The following is an 11,740-nucleotide window of genomic DNA, read 5'->3' as shown; positions in this document are numbered from 1 at the left end:
TTCATTGTTTCTTACTTACTATACTCCATAGTCAGTAACTCTATTGCTCTATCACCATAATACCCTCCAGCTATTAAACTTATATTCCATTTCTCTATACGGAGTACTGCGTCCGGGATACCCTGTTTGATGTTGAGTATAGAATACTCCGTCCCATGGTTATTACCTACCCTCCAAGTATGAACCATATCTAATACGGAGTAATCACAGACTTTTCTTTAGTGAAACATCAATCTAGTATACCTAAATTCTTTGTCTAGCATGGCGCTAGACCTTGTGATCTAACTAGATTAAGTCCCAGTTTATCCTTTTATCATTTATGGGAAAATCTCTGCAAACCTTGGGGATCACACCACCTCTTGTTCGGATCCTCCTACCGATTAGACAATTAAAGACAATTAAGGGCCGTTTCAACACGTTTCAACACGTTTCCATTAGTCCATCTGCACGACAGAGAATGTGATCCATCGTCATGGCGGGGTTATACTAGTCATCCGACCCTGGTATGCGGCCATATGTACGAGCATTGCACGGAGGACTTTGTACACCTCTTTCGCATTGTTGCCATCTCCATGGAGTTACACGGGTTCAGGAAACACATACTACCTACGGAGTACATTTTACTTTTCTCTTTTCAAAACCAACCAAGTGTTTGGTCTGCATAGGCTATATTGATACTATACTACAAGTATGTAACTAAGTACTCCGTATACTTGCAAGGCTCCATCCCTCGGAAGGGGGGGCATCTTCCTTATCCCTGTCCACCAGCCCTGCCATCGTACTTCGTACTTCGGAGTCAGCCCAGGATGAACTGGTTGGTCGGATAAGTCGGGGTCTTTGGTTGCGCTTTAGGTTCTGCACAATGGTTGGCCATCGCGTCTTCAACAATACACAATCTCTAGGCCAACCTCATGACCCCGATATCAACTCTATGATTGAGTGGCGTGCGAAATCCTCATGAACAACCAACCAGCTTTCGTACAGCCCCTCCATCTTGGCTTTGATGTAGCCGGAGTACATTATCGGCGCATCAGCTTTCATTAATCACTTTCATCAATATTTTCCCTATTTTTTGGTTTGGCGATTTTCCTCAGCGGCAAGGATCCCATGATGTTTTGTCTCTGCCCAATCCAAGACTCGTTGGGTACGGAGCTTGCCTCTTTACGTGATCGACGCATCATTCCAAGGGTTCTATACGAGGATCGTCTAGTCTCTTACGGAGTACTGCACACGAGCGCCTCTATTCTATAGAGTATCAAAGAACATTCCTTTCATGCTCCGTACAGAACCCAGAGCACAGATTCGTATCCACCTGAGATGGCTTGGAAAATTGCCCCTAATTAACCCCTATATGTGCATCCTTAGGTTCGAACTAATAATCCAGAAGGAGTGCGATAGTCCCCACTATGTAGACTATGAACTTGGTTCCGTGTCTCATCAAATAGGGGCAGAACAAAGAGCTCCCGATCTCAGTTGGGCTGTTTTGGCCAAAATCCACGGTTCGCTGCAGCCTCTCTAATCGAAACGTGCGATTTCATCGGTGAGCCTTACCCCTATCGGATACCACTAACATTGGGTAGGAAAGATACAGAGCAGCGACAACCAAGATTTGGATCTGCATGTACAGTTGATCACCATGAGGCCCCGACACCGGCTGCCAGAATGTGACCATCGGAGCATTCATGGCAATGATAGCCAGTACGGTCGATCCACCACTCGGTAGTCCTTGACACCCTATCAGAAGCCCCTTTTCCACCCGTTAGGGCGACCATTTACGAACCCTGCCGTCGCTGCCCTTTTTTGCGGTCACTGGTCTCGGCCATGATCCCGCTGTCCATTGTGAATGGTGCTTCTTGGCCGGCCATGGACGATCCTGTGCCCTGTTCGAAAGCTCACTGTTGATCTTTGTCCGCTCTTGATGGCGCAAATTTTGACACCATGCAAGTGCCATGTAGAGCGGAGCTCGGGAGACGACCTTTTCGGGATGTGTGAGCACGGGGTACTTGACATACATTGCGCATTACTATATGTGTGTTTGCATGTTACCGGTGTCGCAAGGTGAATAGGCATGCAGATGCTAAAAGGAAAGACAGTCAGTCTCACTCCGTACTTCTACGGGGTGTGTCCCTGGGTAAATAATTCTCTAGGCTTCCCAGACTAAATCCTCGTAAACGACCGACTCAGGTAGAACAAACTAAGAAGTTCCCCCTGTGTCCAGTAGGATTACCCTGCCAAGTACGACCATGCGGTGTACGGAGTACAGGACACAGGAGACGGAATTCCCGTCCGTCTAGCCTCCCGACTTCTAGCGTCCACTAGATTGAGCATTGGTAAGGACTTAACCATGGACCACTTTGATGAGGATGAGCATTTGAATTATCGTTGTACGTACAAGTAGATTAAAGTGTGGGTTCCAGAACATTGAAAGAAAATACGAGTAGCGACACACCCTTTCCTCAACACAGGAATATTCCCGACGGACAACATCCGAATCAAGTTGAGATTCAAAGGTCGGGTTTTGCAGGAGCCACAATACAAAGTTGTGGAATAGGGGGGGGCCCACACAAGCTCGGGTATGGAGCCAGACTTTTCGAGGTAAACAAGGAGGTTCAATTATTGGTGGCCAGTGTGTCTACCATGCACTGTACAGGTCGCAGGCGTCTACTCCATACAGTAGTGTGCGTACTGGCCAGGGGACTTGAATGCAAGGTACTTCGTATTTGCCCGAAATGTAAAATGACACCTCGAAATGTCAGAAATGCAGAATGGCAGGTGATGAGTCACATGAGTTGTGAGGGTGTCACATGACTTTCAGCCCGACCAATGAGAGTCCAGAACCAAAAACTCGCTTAGCGCTAGTGCGGTTTCCCAACGGCATAAATACCTCCTCCCTCCGCCGCCCTTCCTCTTCTTTTCTTTCTTCTTCATACTTACCTTGTTTGGGTGACTGCGATCAAAAAGGCGGTTCACCACAGATTGGTCCCTGCATTGCACAGCGCGGCGGAACAGTTTGTTCAACGGCCTTCGGGTCATTGACAGGCGTATTCTTTGGCACTCTCCATCCGTGGACTATCTTCTTTTCATCAATTCTTGGGCCAGTGGCTCGGACTTGGAGAAGAGCGAAGTAAAATTGTAAACAGACGAGTTACCCAGCCACGTAACAAAACATTCACCTCTATCCTGAGTAACCTTGCCCCAATACACAGCTTGTGGTCATGTCAAGCCTCTCTTTGTTTGCGCGACGCGTTTGATTCTCGTCGCGATGCCGACATCATGAAGATTCACACCGGAGACCTCCAGGATACTCTCCATTCTCCATTGTACAGCGTACTCCTCACTGCTCCCCAAACTGTGCCAGCAACTTCGATGATTTCAGCCACTCAGCTCACGGCAGTGGCTTTGCCGCTCTGTTGATATGACGTTGTTTCATTGGCTTTGCCACAGTTGTGGCGACAAGCTCCAACCAAGCTCCAACACAACCTCATATTTAACCAAGATCATCCGCTAAGCAACAGTCACCGGTTTACCGTCCTTTACGTCGCATTCTCCACATCACTTCATACTCACTCGACGCTACGTCCTTATCATCCACACAACCACAAATCTCAATCGCCGCCATGCCCGTCCCTAATGCCGACCTGTTCGACAAGCAACAAACCCAGCAGACCAACGGCACACCACCCTCCAACTCCACAGAGTCCACTGAAACAAACACTCAAGCCACAGGTAGCGATAGCTACTTCGCTGCTGAATCTGGGAGCTCTACTGGGGCGCAAAGTTCTGAAGCCAGTCGCGCTCTGACGAGGGAAGAAGTCGACCGCTTGTACGAAGAGCGCATGGAAGAAGAGTATGCGAAAAGAGATGGTGGTGCTTAGATCTACACAATGACCGTCCATTTCTGATGATTAGTCAGGAGGTCTACTTGAGGGAGTAGAGATCAGATTATTCTCCCGACTGTTCGCAGGTATATCCGGAATCTCCAATCAATTCTCGTTGTGGCAGTATGTGCTCTCTGGCTTCATGGGGGGTAACATGCTCTGCTAGAACCGTTCTTCTTGCATTTCCCCGATCAGCCAGGGTCAGCGCTTGGGGGTATGGTCATCAATATCCTTCACTCTCAGTGTCAATTTTGAAGCCTTGGCTTTATCAGTCAGGTGTCAACCGTCTGATGCAACTCTCCGCCGTAGGATGCCTCTATAGTCGCATACCTAAATATGATGAAATGCCTGGGTTTAAAAACAAGAAGCACCGTATATTGGTTGTTCATGTGTGTACATTTGTGTCTATTCTCGTAACCCTTTCAACCCTTAGAAGTTCCAAAACCATTGCATCGAAGAATATGAATCACCCCAGGATATATATTATGCAACACCCATCCACAACACATCCAGAGCCTGTATTTCTATGAACAAAGCTACAAATTATATTCTACCAGTACATTTTCTCCTATAAGATAGAAATACTTATATTGTCATGGTGTGTTGGTTACACACTGAAACTAAGTGTATGGTCTTTTGCCAAGAAAACACGTGACGGTGGCTGATGCGGCCAGTTCAGCCAAGTTGCTCTCCAGGGCTCCAACAGAGCAAAGGAGCGTCGGTATCCAGCAGAACCCCGACTCTGCGCCCTTCCTTGATTTGTCCACAGTCACTCTTTCATACTACTGTTCCCTGTCTACGTCTACCGGTAGCCTCCCACCATGGCTCCGCAGGACACCTTCTTCCGCTCGTCGGACATGAGCTTGACCCAGCTCTACATCGCCAACGAGATCGGAAGAGAGGTCGTCAGTGCATTGGGTGAAATTGGCCAGGTCCAGTTCCGTGATGTAAGTGATGCACCACGCTTGATAAGAATCCGCTGACTGGAGTAGCTGAACCCGGACACGAACGCTTTCCAACGTGCCTTCACCAAGGAGATCCGTCGCCTGAACAATGTCGAAAGACAACTCACCTACTTCCACGAGCAGATCGAAAAAGCCAGTATTCCTCTGAGATCATCGCAGGACTTTTCCGATACCCTTGCCGCCCCTTTGGCATCCGAGATCGACGAGTTGTCCGATCGCAGCGAGAGCCTTGAGCAACGCATCGTTTCGCTGAATGACAGCTACGAGACACTGAAAAAGCGCGAGGTCGAGCTGACCGAGTGGCGCTGGGTGCTTAGAGAAGCCGGCGGATTCTTCGACCGTGTAGGTAGACATTCACTGGATAAGTCTGGACGAAGCTAACAGAACAGGCTCACACCCAAACCGACGATATTCGCCAGTCCCTGGATAACGATGAAGCCCCTCTGCTGCGTGATGTCGAGCACCATGCCTCTCGCCAGAACGGGGACACCCAAACCCAGAGCTTCTCGGAGATGAACATTGGTTTTGTCGCTGGTGTCATTCCCCGGGAGAAGATTGGAACCTTTGAGCGTGTGCTCTGGCGCACTCTGCGTGGTAACCTTTACATGAACCAGTCCGAGATCCCGGAACCCATCATTGACCCCGCAACCAACGAGCCAACCTACAAGAATGTCTTCGTCATCTTCGCCCACGGAAAGAACATTCTGACCAAGATCCGCAAGATCTCAGAAGGTCTCCAGGCATCTTTGTACGGCGTTGATGAGAACAGCGAGCTCAGAAGGGATCAGATCCACGAAGTGAACACTCGCCTTGGTGACGTTGGCAGCGTTCTGCGTAACACCAAGAGCACCCTTGACGCAGAGCTCTCACAGATCGCCCGCTCTCTCGCTGCTTGGATGATTATCGTCAAGAAGGAAAAGGCCGTCTACGCCACGCTGAACACGTTCTCGTACGACCAAGCGCGCAAGACCCTGATCGCCGAGGCTTGGTGTCCGACCAACTCTCTGGGGTTGATCAAGACGACTTTGCAGGACGTGAATGACCGTGCCGGTCTCTCTGTCCCCACCATTGTCAACCAGATCCGCACCAACAAGACCCCTCCGACCTACGTCAGGACCAACAAGTTCACCGAGGCGTTCCAAACCATTGTCGATGCCTACGGTATCGCCAAGTACTCCGAAGTCAACCCCGGTCTGTACACGGTTGTCACTTTCCCCTTCTTGTTCGCGGTCATGTTCGGTGACTGTGGTCACGGTTTCCTGATGACCATGGCTGCTTCTGCCATGATTTTCTGGGAGAAGAAGCTTCACCGGACCAAGCTGGACGAACTGACATACATGGCATTCTACGGACGATACATCATGCTCATGATGGGTCTGTTCTCGATCTATACTGGGTTCATCTATAACGATATCTTCTCCAAATCTTTCACCATTTTCCCCAGTCAGTGGCAGTGGCCCGCGGACATCAAGGCCGGCCAGATGGTCGAGGCTACTCTGAAAGAAGGCTACCGTTTCCCCTTCGGTCTGGACTGGAACTGGCATGAGGCAGACAACTCCTTGCTCTTTTCTAACAGTATGAAGATGAAGATGAGTGTGCTTCTTGGATGGTCCCACATGACCTATGCCCTCTGCTTGCAGTACGTCAACGGACGGCACTTCAAGTCCAAGGTCGACATCTGGGGCAACTTTGTTCCCGGCATGCTCTTCTTCCAGTCGATCTTTGGTTACCTCGTCCTTACTATCCTCTACAAGTGGTCTGTGAACTGGCAGGAGAAGGGAGTCAACCCTCCCAACTTGCTCAACATGCTCATTTTCATGTTCCTGAGCCCCGGCTCGGTCGCACCAGACGAACAACTCTACCCAGGCCAGGGCACGGTTCAGACTCTCCTGCTTCTCATTGCCGTGGCACAGGTTCCGGTGATGCTGTTCCTCAAGCCATTCTGGCTGCGCCACGAGCACAACAAGAACCGCGCTCTCGGATACCGCGGCCTCGGTGAACACTCTCGCGTCAGTGCCCTGGATGAAGAAGGTGATGAGACCGCCCTCCTGGGCGGTCGCCCCAGCGACGACGGTGTGGCCATGCTCGCCCAGGACATGGGTGACGGCGAGGAGCACGAGGAGTTTGACTTTGGCGACATCATGATTCACCAGGTCATCCACACCATCGAGTTCTGTCTCAACTGTATCTCGCACACCGCCTCGTACCTCCGTCTCTGGGCTCTGTCGCTCGCCCACCAGCAGCTCTCTATCGTTCTGTGGACCATGACCATTGGTAGTGCCTTCGACCAGGAATCGCCCGTGACCCGTGTGATCATGATCGTGGTCAGCTTCTACCTGTGGTTCGTGTTGACAATTGCCATTCTGTGTGTGATGGAAGGCACCAGTGCGATGTTGCACTCCCTCCGTCTCCACTGGGTTGAGGCGATGAGCAAGCACTTTGTCGGTGAGGGAATTCCCTTCGTGCCGTTCAGCTTCAAGACCCTCTTGGAGGATGACCCTGTCGACTAGTTTTCTTTCTTTTCCCCCTAGGACAGTTTTTCTTTTTTGTAAAGTGTCTAGAATATACATTATGTATCAATTGAGTTCCACCATACTGTGTAGATCGGTACCCACACAATTAGTTACTGTAGTAGGGAGTACATTAGGTACTAGCTCCATTATTTATAGCCTCCCTCCTGAATCTTTACCCAACTTGGATACCCAAGGATCTTTTCAAGTCCGCATGACTGTCTGGTGGGGTCGTAGGAAATTCAATTCTCCGTCGATCCCGAGGCCGAGGGATCTCGGGTTCTAGACCCTGACCAGATGAGGGCGTGATAATGACATCCAGGAGATACATTCACTGCTGGGAGAGTGGATAAGGGGGGGTTGTATGGCTGTATAGAACTATCTCCACTGGAAAGACCTTTTTCTCTCTCATTGAACGAGCAGGCAAGGAGCAAGTTCAGACGGGCGATCCCGGCGAGGGGAAAACCGGACGAGGGGCCCGGGGGTCACGCGGGGCAGATGACGAAAACCGGCCTGAGCCTTGAGGTCACCTACTTCTACCGGTTTACTTCCTCTCTGACGTTTTAAGCTTCACTTTTTTCTTCTTCTCCTTGTTTGACGAGCTCATCCAAATACTATTTAACTGGTCAATTGACTATCATTTTCAATTTCTTCAACTATACCCCCAAATAATCCATCATGGCTTCAGCACCCCCCCGTCGGAGCGGAGAACATCAACACGGATATCGTGACTCTCTCCCGCTTCTTCACAGAAGAGCAGATTAAGTACCCCGAAGCTTCTGGGGACTTCACCCTGCTCTGCCATGCTCTCCAATTCTCTTTCAAGTCAATTGCCTACTACATCCGTCGTGCCTCCCTGATCAACCTCACCGGTCTTGCCGGTTCCTCCAACACAACCGGTGACGACCAAAAAAAGCTCGACGTGATTGGCAATGACATCTTCATCTCCGCCATGCGCGGTTCCGGCAAGTGCCGTATCATCGTCTCCGAGGAAGAAGAAGAAGTCATCAAGTTCGACGAGCACCCCAACGCCCGTTACGCCGTCGTCTGCGACCCCATCGACGGTTCCTCCAACCTTGACGCCGGTGTCTCTGTAGGCACCATCTTCGGTGTCTTCCAGCTTCCCGACGAGGTTCTCGGCCCCAACAAGTCCGTCGGTCCCGAGGACCTCCTCCACCCCGGTACCAGCCTCGTCGCTTCCGGCTTCACCATGTACGGTGCCTCCGCCCAGCTCGTCATCACCATGCGCGGTGGTGGTGTCAACGGCTTCACCCTCGAGAACTCCCTCGGCGAGTTCATCCTCACCCACCCCAACATGCAGATGCCCCCCACTCGCTCCATCTACTCCGTCAACGAGGGTAACAGCAAGTACTGGGACGAGTGGTGCAATGCCTACTTCCACAGCCTCAAATACCCCGAGGATGGCGGCAAGCCTTACAGCGCCCGTTACATCGGTTCCATGGTTGCCGACGCTTACCGTACCCTACTGTACGGTGGTATCTTCGCTTACCCGGCTGACTCGAAGAGTCCTAAGGGTAAGCTGCGTATCCTGTACGAGTGTGCGCCTATGGCGATGTTGTTCGAGAATGCCGGTGGTCTTGCTGTGAACTCTCGCATGGAGCGATTGATGGAGGTCGTTCCCGAGCACATTCACGATAAGAGTGGTGTCTTCCTCGGTTCTAAGAACGAGGTGCAGAAGATCATCGACATGTACAACAAGTACCACAAATAAGTAACCAGTGTCCTGGAAAATATGATACCTCTTTTAATTTCACCATTTGACTATTCAATAGAGTCGCCATCTGTAGTTTGTCTCCCCGCATAAAACAACTAAATTGGCGCTTGTCTGGAAACGTCATAGCCGCTATACTACCCGTGGACCCGCCTTGGCACAAATTTCTACAAACTAGTTTTTTTCCTACTTGGAATGTTTCACAACTGGGAACCCTGGAAGGCTTCTCTGACTTGGCACAAGCAGCCAAATATGAAATCCAGGGGGCTCCAGTGACGACACCAGATCTTGGGCTATAACCTTGGAACTTGGAACACTGCCCAGGTGGGGTCTCGAGCTCACACACCTGGCCCAACTGGATTGTAGTTGATAGCTCTACTCCGTGCTTTGTATGGAGTACTCCATATGAATCTTCAACTCGATGATGTAATAGCCGTATATGATTGGAAATATTGTTTGCTATTGAGAGGGAGCTCGGGAAGATGCATGATTTACACATCCTCTCCACAAGCACCCTAGTTTTCTAGGCCAATCAGCATGTGTTTCAGGCCACTTATCTATCGACAGTCTTGGACTGTTTGATATCTGTTTGATTAGTTTAGAGATCATCTTCTTTTCCTGGAACGGCGCATGCGGAGGAGTTTATACGTCCGAATCTCTGTTTACAGTCTCGTATATAAATAGAAACTTCCCTACTCCCTCTATATGATACTCAATGCCATTATTTTCAGACTGTCTGGTAGAATCCATCTATTGTCCCATCTTCAAGGATATCCAAAATGGGCCAAAGTCCAATCTTTGAGATGATTGCCATCTCAAAGAGGGAATTGTACGCAGAAAAGGTTGCGCGGGACGAGGAAAGCGAGCCACTGTCGTAGGTGATCTTGAGTTATTCTACTCTGAACCGACTGACCAAATCTCGACAGATACTACGAAGAAGACGAAAGACAGACACTGGTCATCAGAGGCAAGTCATATGTCATTTTGAAGTGCCATGTCGAAGAGTATCCTCTCTTGGTCGAAGGCGATATTCACGGAACTGCCGGTCATACCGTGGTCCATTTTCTATACACGGGTAATTACCAGACGATCGATTCGCCCCCAGATTCGCCCTTCGAGCTATATGTGAGCTTCAATGAGCGAGAGTTCCAACGAAGTGTTTATGTCTACCTGGCAGCAAGAAACTGCCACCTCTCCGGCCTCGTAACACTTGCCTGCGAGCGAATTGTGGAATACAGCACAGAGATACCCATGCTTGAAGTACTGCGTTGGACAGCGGAGATATTCCCCAAGCTTCCCAAAAATGAAGTCTGGCTTCAGACCTTCGTGGGAACGATGCTGCGGCGGTCAGCTAAGCAAGGCGATTGGAATCTCGATTTTGACGATATGTCTAAAATGCTTGCAAAGAATCATTCTTTCTTCAAAGCTATCTCTAACCACATGTTTGATCACTTGGACTGGACCGCTGGATATTTGGAACTATTTGGAACCGAGCGCCGCTATGAACTGGCCAAAATTCTCCGCTTGTTCACCAAGCAGCGGTGTGTTGCCTGTCAAAAGCGTCCAGCTCCTGAATCAGATGCCGCTGAGAAACATACTGAGACCCACGGGACTGCAAATCTCGAAGAGAGCCAGGATCAGGCCTTGCCAGACATGGCAAATGCTGTTAGCGACAGAAAAGAAACCACAACAAGAACAAAAAGGCGAAGAAGGGCGTGATATCAATGTTGCTGGGTTTGGACATTCCTTTGTGCTGAGGGTTTGGTTATGGTCACCGCATGTTACCTATGAGCAATCCAAAATGAGCTTGGTATCAAGAGCCCTGGAGTTTGGTAGTTATTTATATCATAATGGCTACAGTACATTTTACCGAGATTTAGATACAATAGCTGCCTCTCCACAACTCTTCCAAGGTTATAGCTTCATTTATGTGAAAACGTAACAAGAGCAAAAACAAGAGAAGCAATCCCTTTAGAATCGAGTAAACCGATGATTACCAATGCGGCCGGTTGATGGCTACTAGTGTAGTAGAACAACTCCAGCCGAGGTTGTTCATCTATCTCGCAGGCTACGAGTAATCCCATGCCTAGTCTTCAATGATATAGATCAATTGACGTAGCTCCTGCTCTGAATAGACCACAATCAACAAGTGACCATCTTTTCCAAGGTGCTCCTCATTGGTTGAATGTCTCGGCACACTCCGTACCAGGCTACTCATCAAGGATCAATCATTTCTCAATTGAGAATACACTCCAAAAAAAAAGAGTGAAGGAAATTTGTTTGCACGTCCAAGCTGGGACTCGGGAAGAGACATCCCCTGCTCGCCGAGCAGCTTGACATGTCACGTCCCTTCCAGGCTATTTTAGACTTATTCTCGACTAAGGAGTACGGAGTAGTAGAGAATTAGTTCGTTTGCCAAGATATGGAAGTTATTCGTATACCTTTCTACCTCGAAATATGACCCCATTCAAGCTCCAATCCAAAGATTTGAGTCTTTGGGCCCCGAAGTTTGTACTCGTCTTCTTCGTGCGGCAATGAGCTGGTCTGAGTCCCCGTCAACGTTCTATAGCTAGAGTGCAGATTTCAATGTGCCGTTATCCAGCGCCTGACTGGATTGAAACATTCCCGCCAAGTCATGACTGGACAACGTAACGG

The 11,740-nt window shown here is 49.5% G+C and overlaps 5 protein-coding genes across 5 annotated transcripts; 4 read left to right on the top strand and 1 right to left on the bottom strand.

The window, feature by feature from the left end:
• Positions 1-1,772: 1,772 nt before the first annotated feature.
• On the bottom strand, positions 1,773-2,014 carry N7506_011507 (uncharacterized protein; the record flags this gene model as incomplete). The annotated part of the gene is made up of 2 exons (XM_056960798.1): positions 1,773-1,873; positions 1,897-2,014. 2 exons carry the CDS (start codon positions 2,012-2,014, stop codon positions 1,773-1,775), a joined length of 219 nt encoding a protein of 72 aa, XP_056805332.1.
• A 1,603-nt stretch (positions 2,015-3,617) lies between these two features.
• On the top strand, positions 3,618-3,875 carry N7506_011506 (uncharacterized protein; the record flags this gene model as incomplete). The annotated part of the gene is made up of 1 exon (XM_056960797.1): positions 3,618-3,875. The coding sequence occupies one exon, from the start codon at positions 3,618-3,620 to the stop codon at positions 3,873-3,875; it is 258 nt and encodes an 85-aa protein (XP_056805331.1).
• An 824-nt stretch (positions 3,876-4,699) lies between these two features.
• N7506_011505 (H(+)-transporting V0 sector ATPase subunit a) lies at positions 4,700-7,353 on the top strand (the record flags this gene model as incomplete). The annotated part of the gene is made up of 3 exons (XM_056960796.1): positions 4,700-4,825; positions 4,871-5,185; positions 5,233-7,353. The coding sequence occupies 3 exons, from the start codon at positions 4,700-4,702 to the stop codon at positions 7,351-7,353; spliced, it is 2,562 nt and encodes an 853-aa protein (XP_056805330.1).
• Positions 7,354-7,851: 498 nt separating this feature from the next.
• fbp1 (fructose 1,6-bisphosphate 1-phosphatase) lies at positions 7,852-9,085 on the top strand (the record flags this gene model as incomplete). The annotated part of the gene is made up of 2 exons (XM_056960795.1): positions 7,852-7,878; positions 8,042-9,085. The coding sequence occupies 2 exons, from the start codon at positions 7,852-7,854 to the stop codon at positions 9,083-9,085; spliced, it is 1,071 nt and encodes a 356-aa protein (XP_056805329.1).
• Positions 9,086-9,864: 779 nt separating this feature from the next.
• N7506_011503 (uncharacterized protein) lies at positions 9,865-10,804 on the top strand (the record flags this gene model as incomplete). The annotated part of the gene is made up of 2 exons (XM_056960794.1): positions 9,865-9,959; positions 10,012-10,804. The coding sequence occupies 2 exons, from the start codon at positions 9,865-9,867 to the stop codon at positions 10,802-10,804; spliced, it is 888 nt and encodes a 295-aa protein (XP_056805328.1).
• Positions 10,805-11,740: the final 936 nt, after the last annotated feature.

This window comes from Penicillium brevicompactum (genome assembly GCF_028827555.1).
Source record: "Penicillium brevicompactum strain IBT 35665 chromosome Unknown utg000009l_segment0_segment0, whole genome shotgun sequence".
NCBI classification, from domain to species: Eukaryota; Fungi; Ascomycota; class Eurotiomycetes; order Eurotiales; family Aspergillaceae; genus Penicillium; species Penicillium brevicompactum.
Note: the sequence above shows the minus strand (reverse complement) of the source record. Positions and strands in the feature narration are given on the sequence as shown.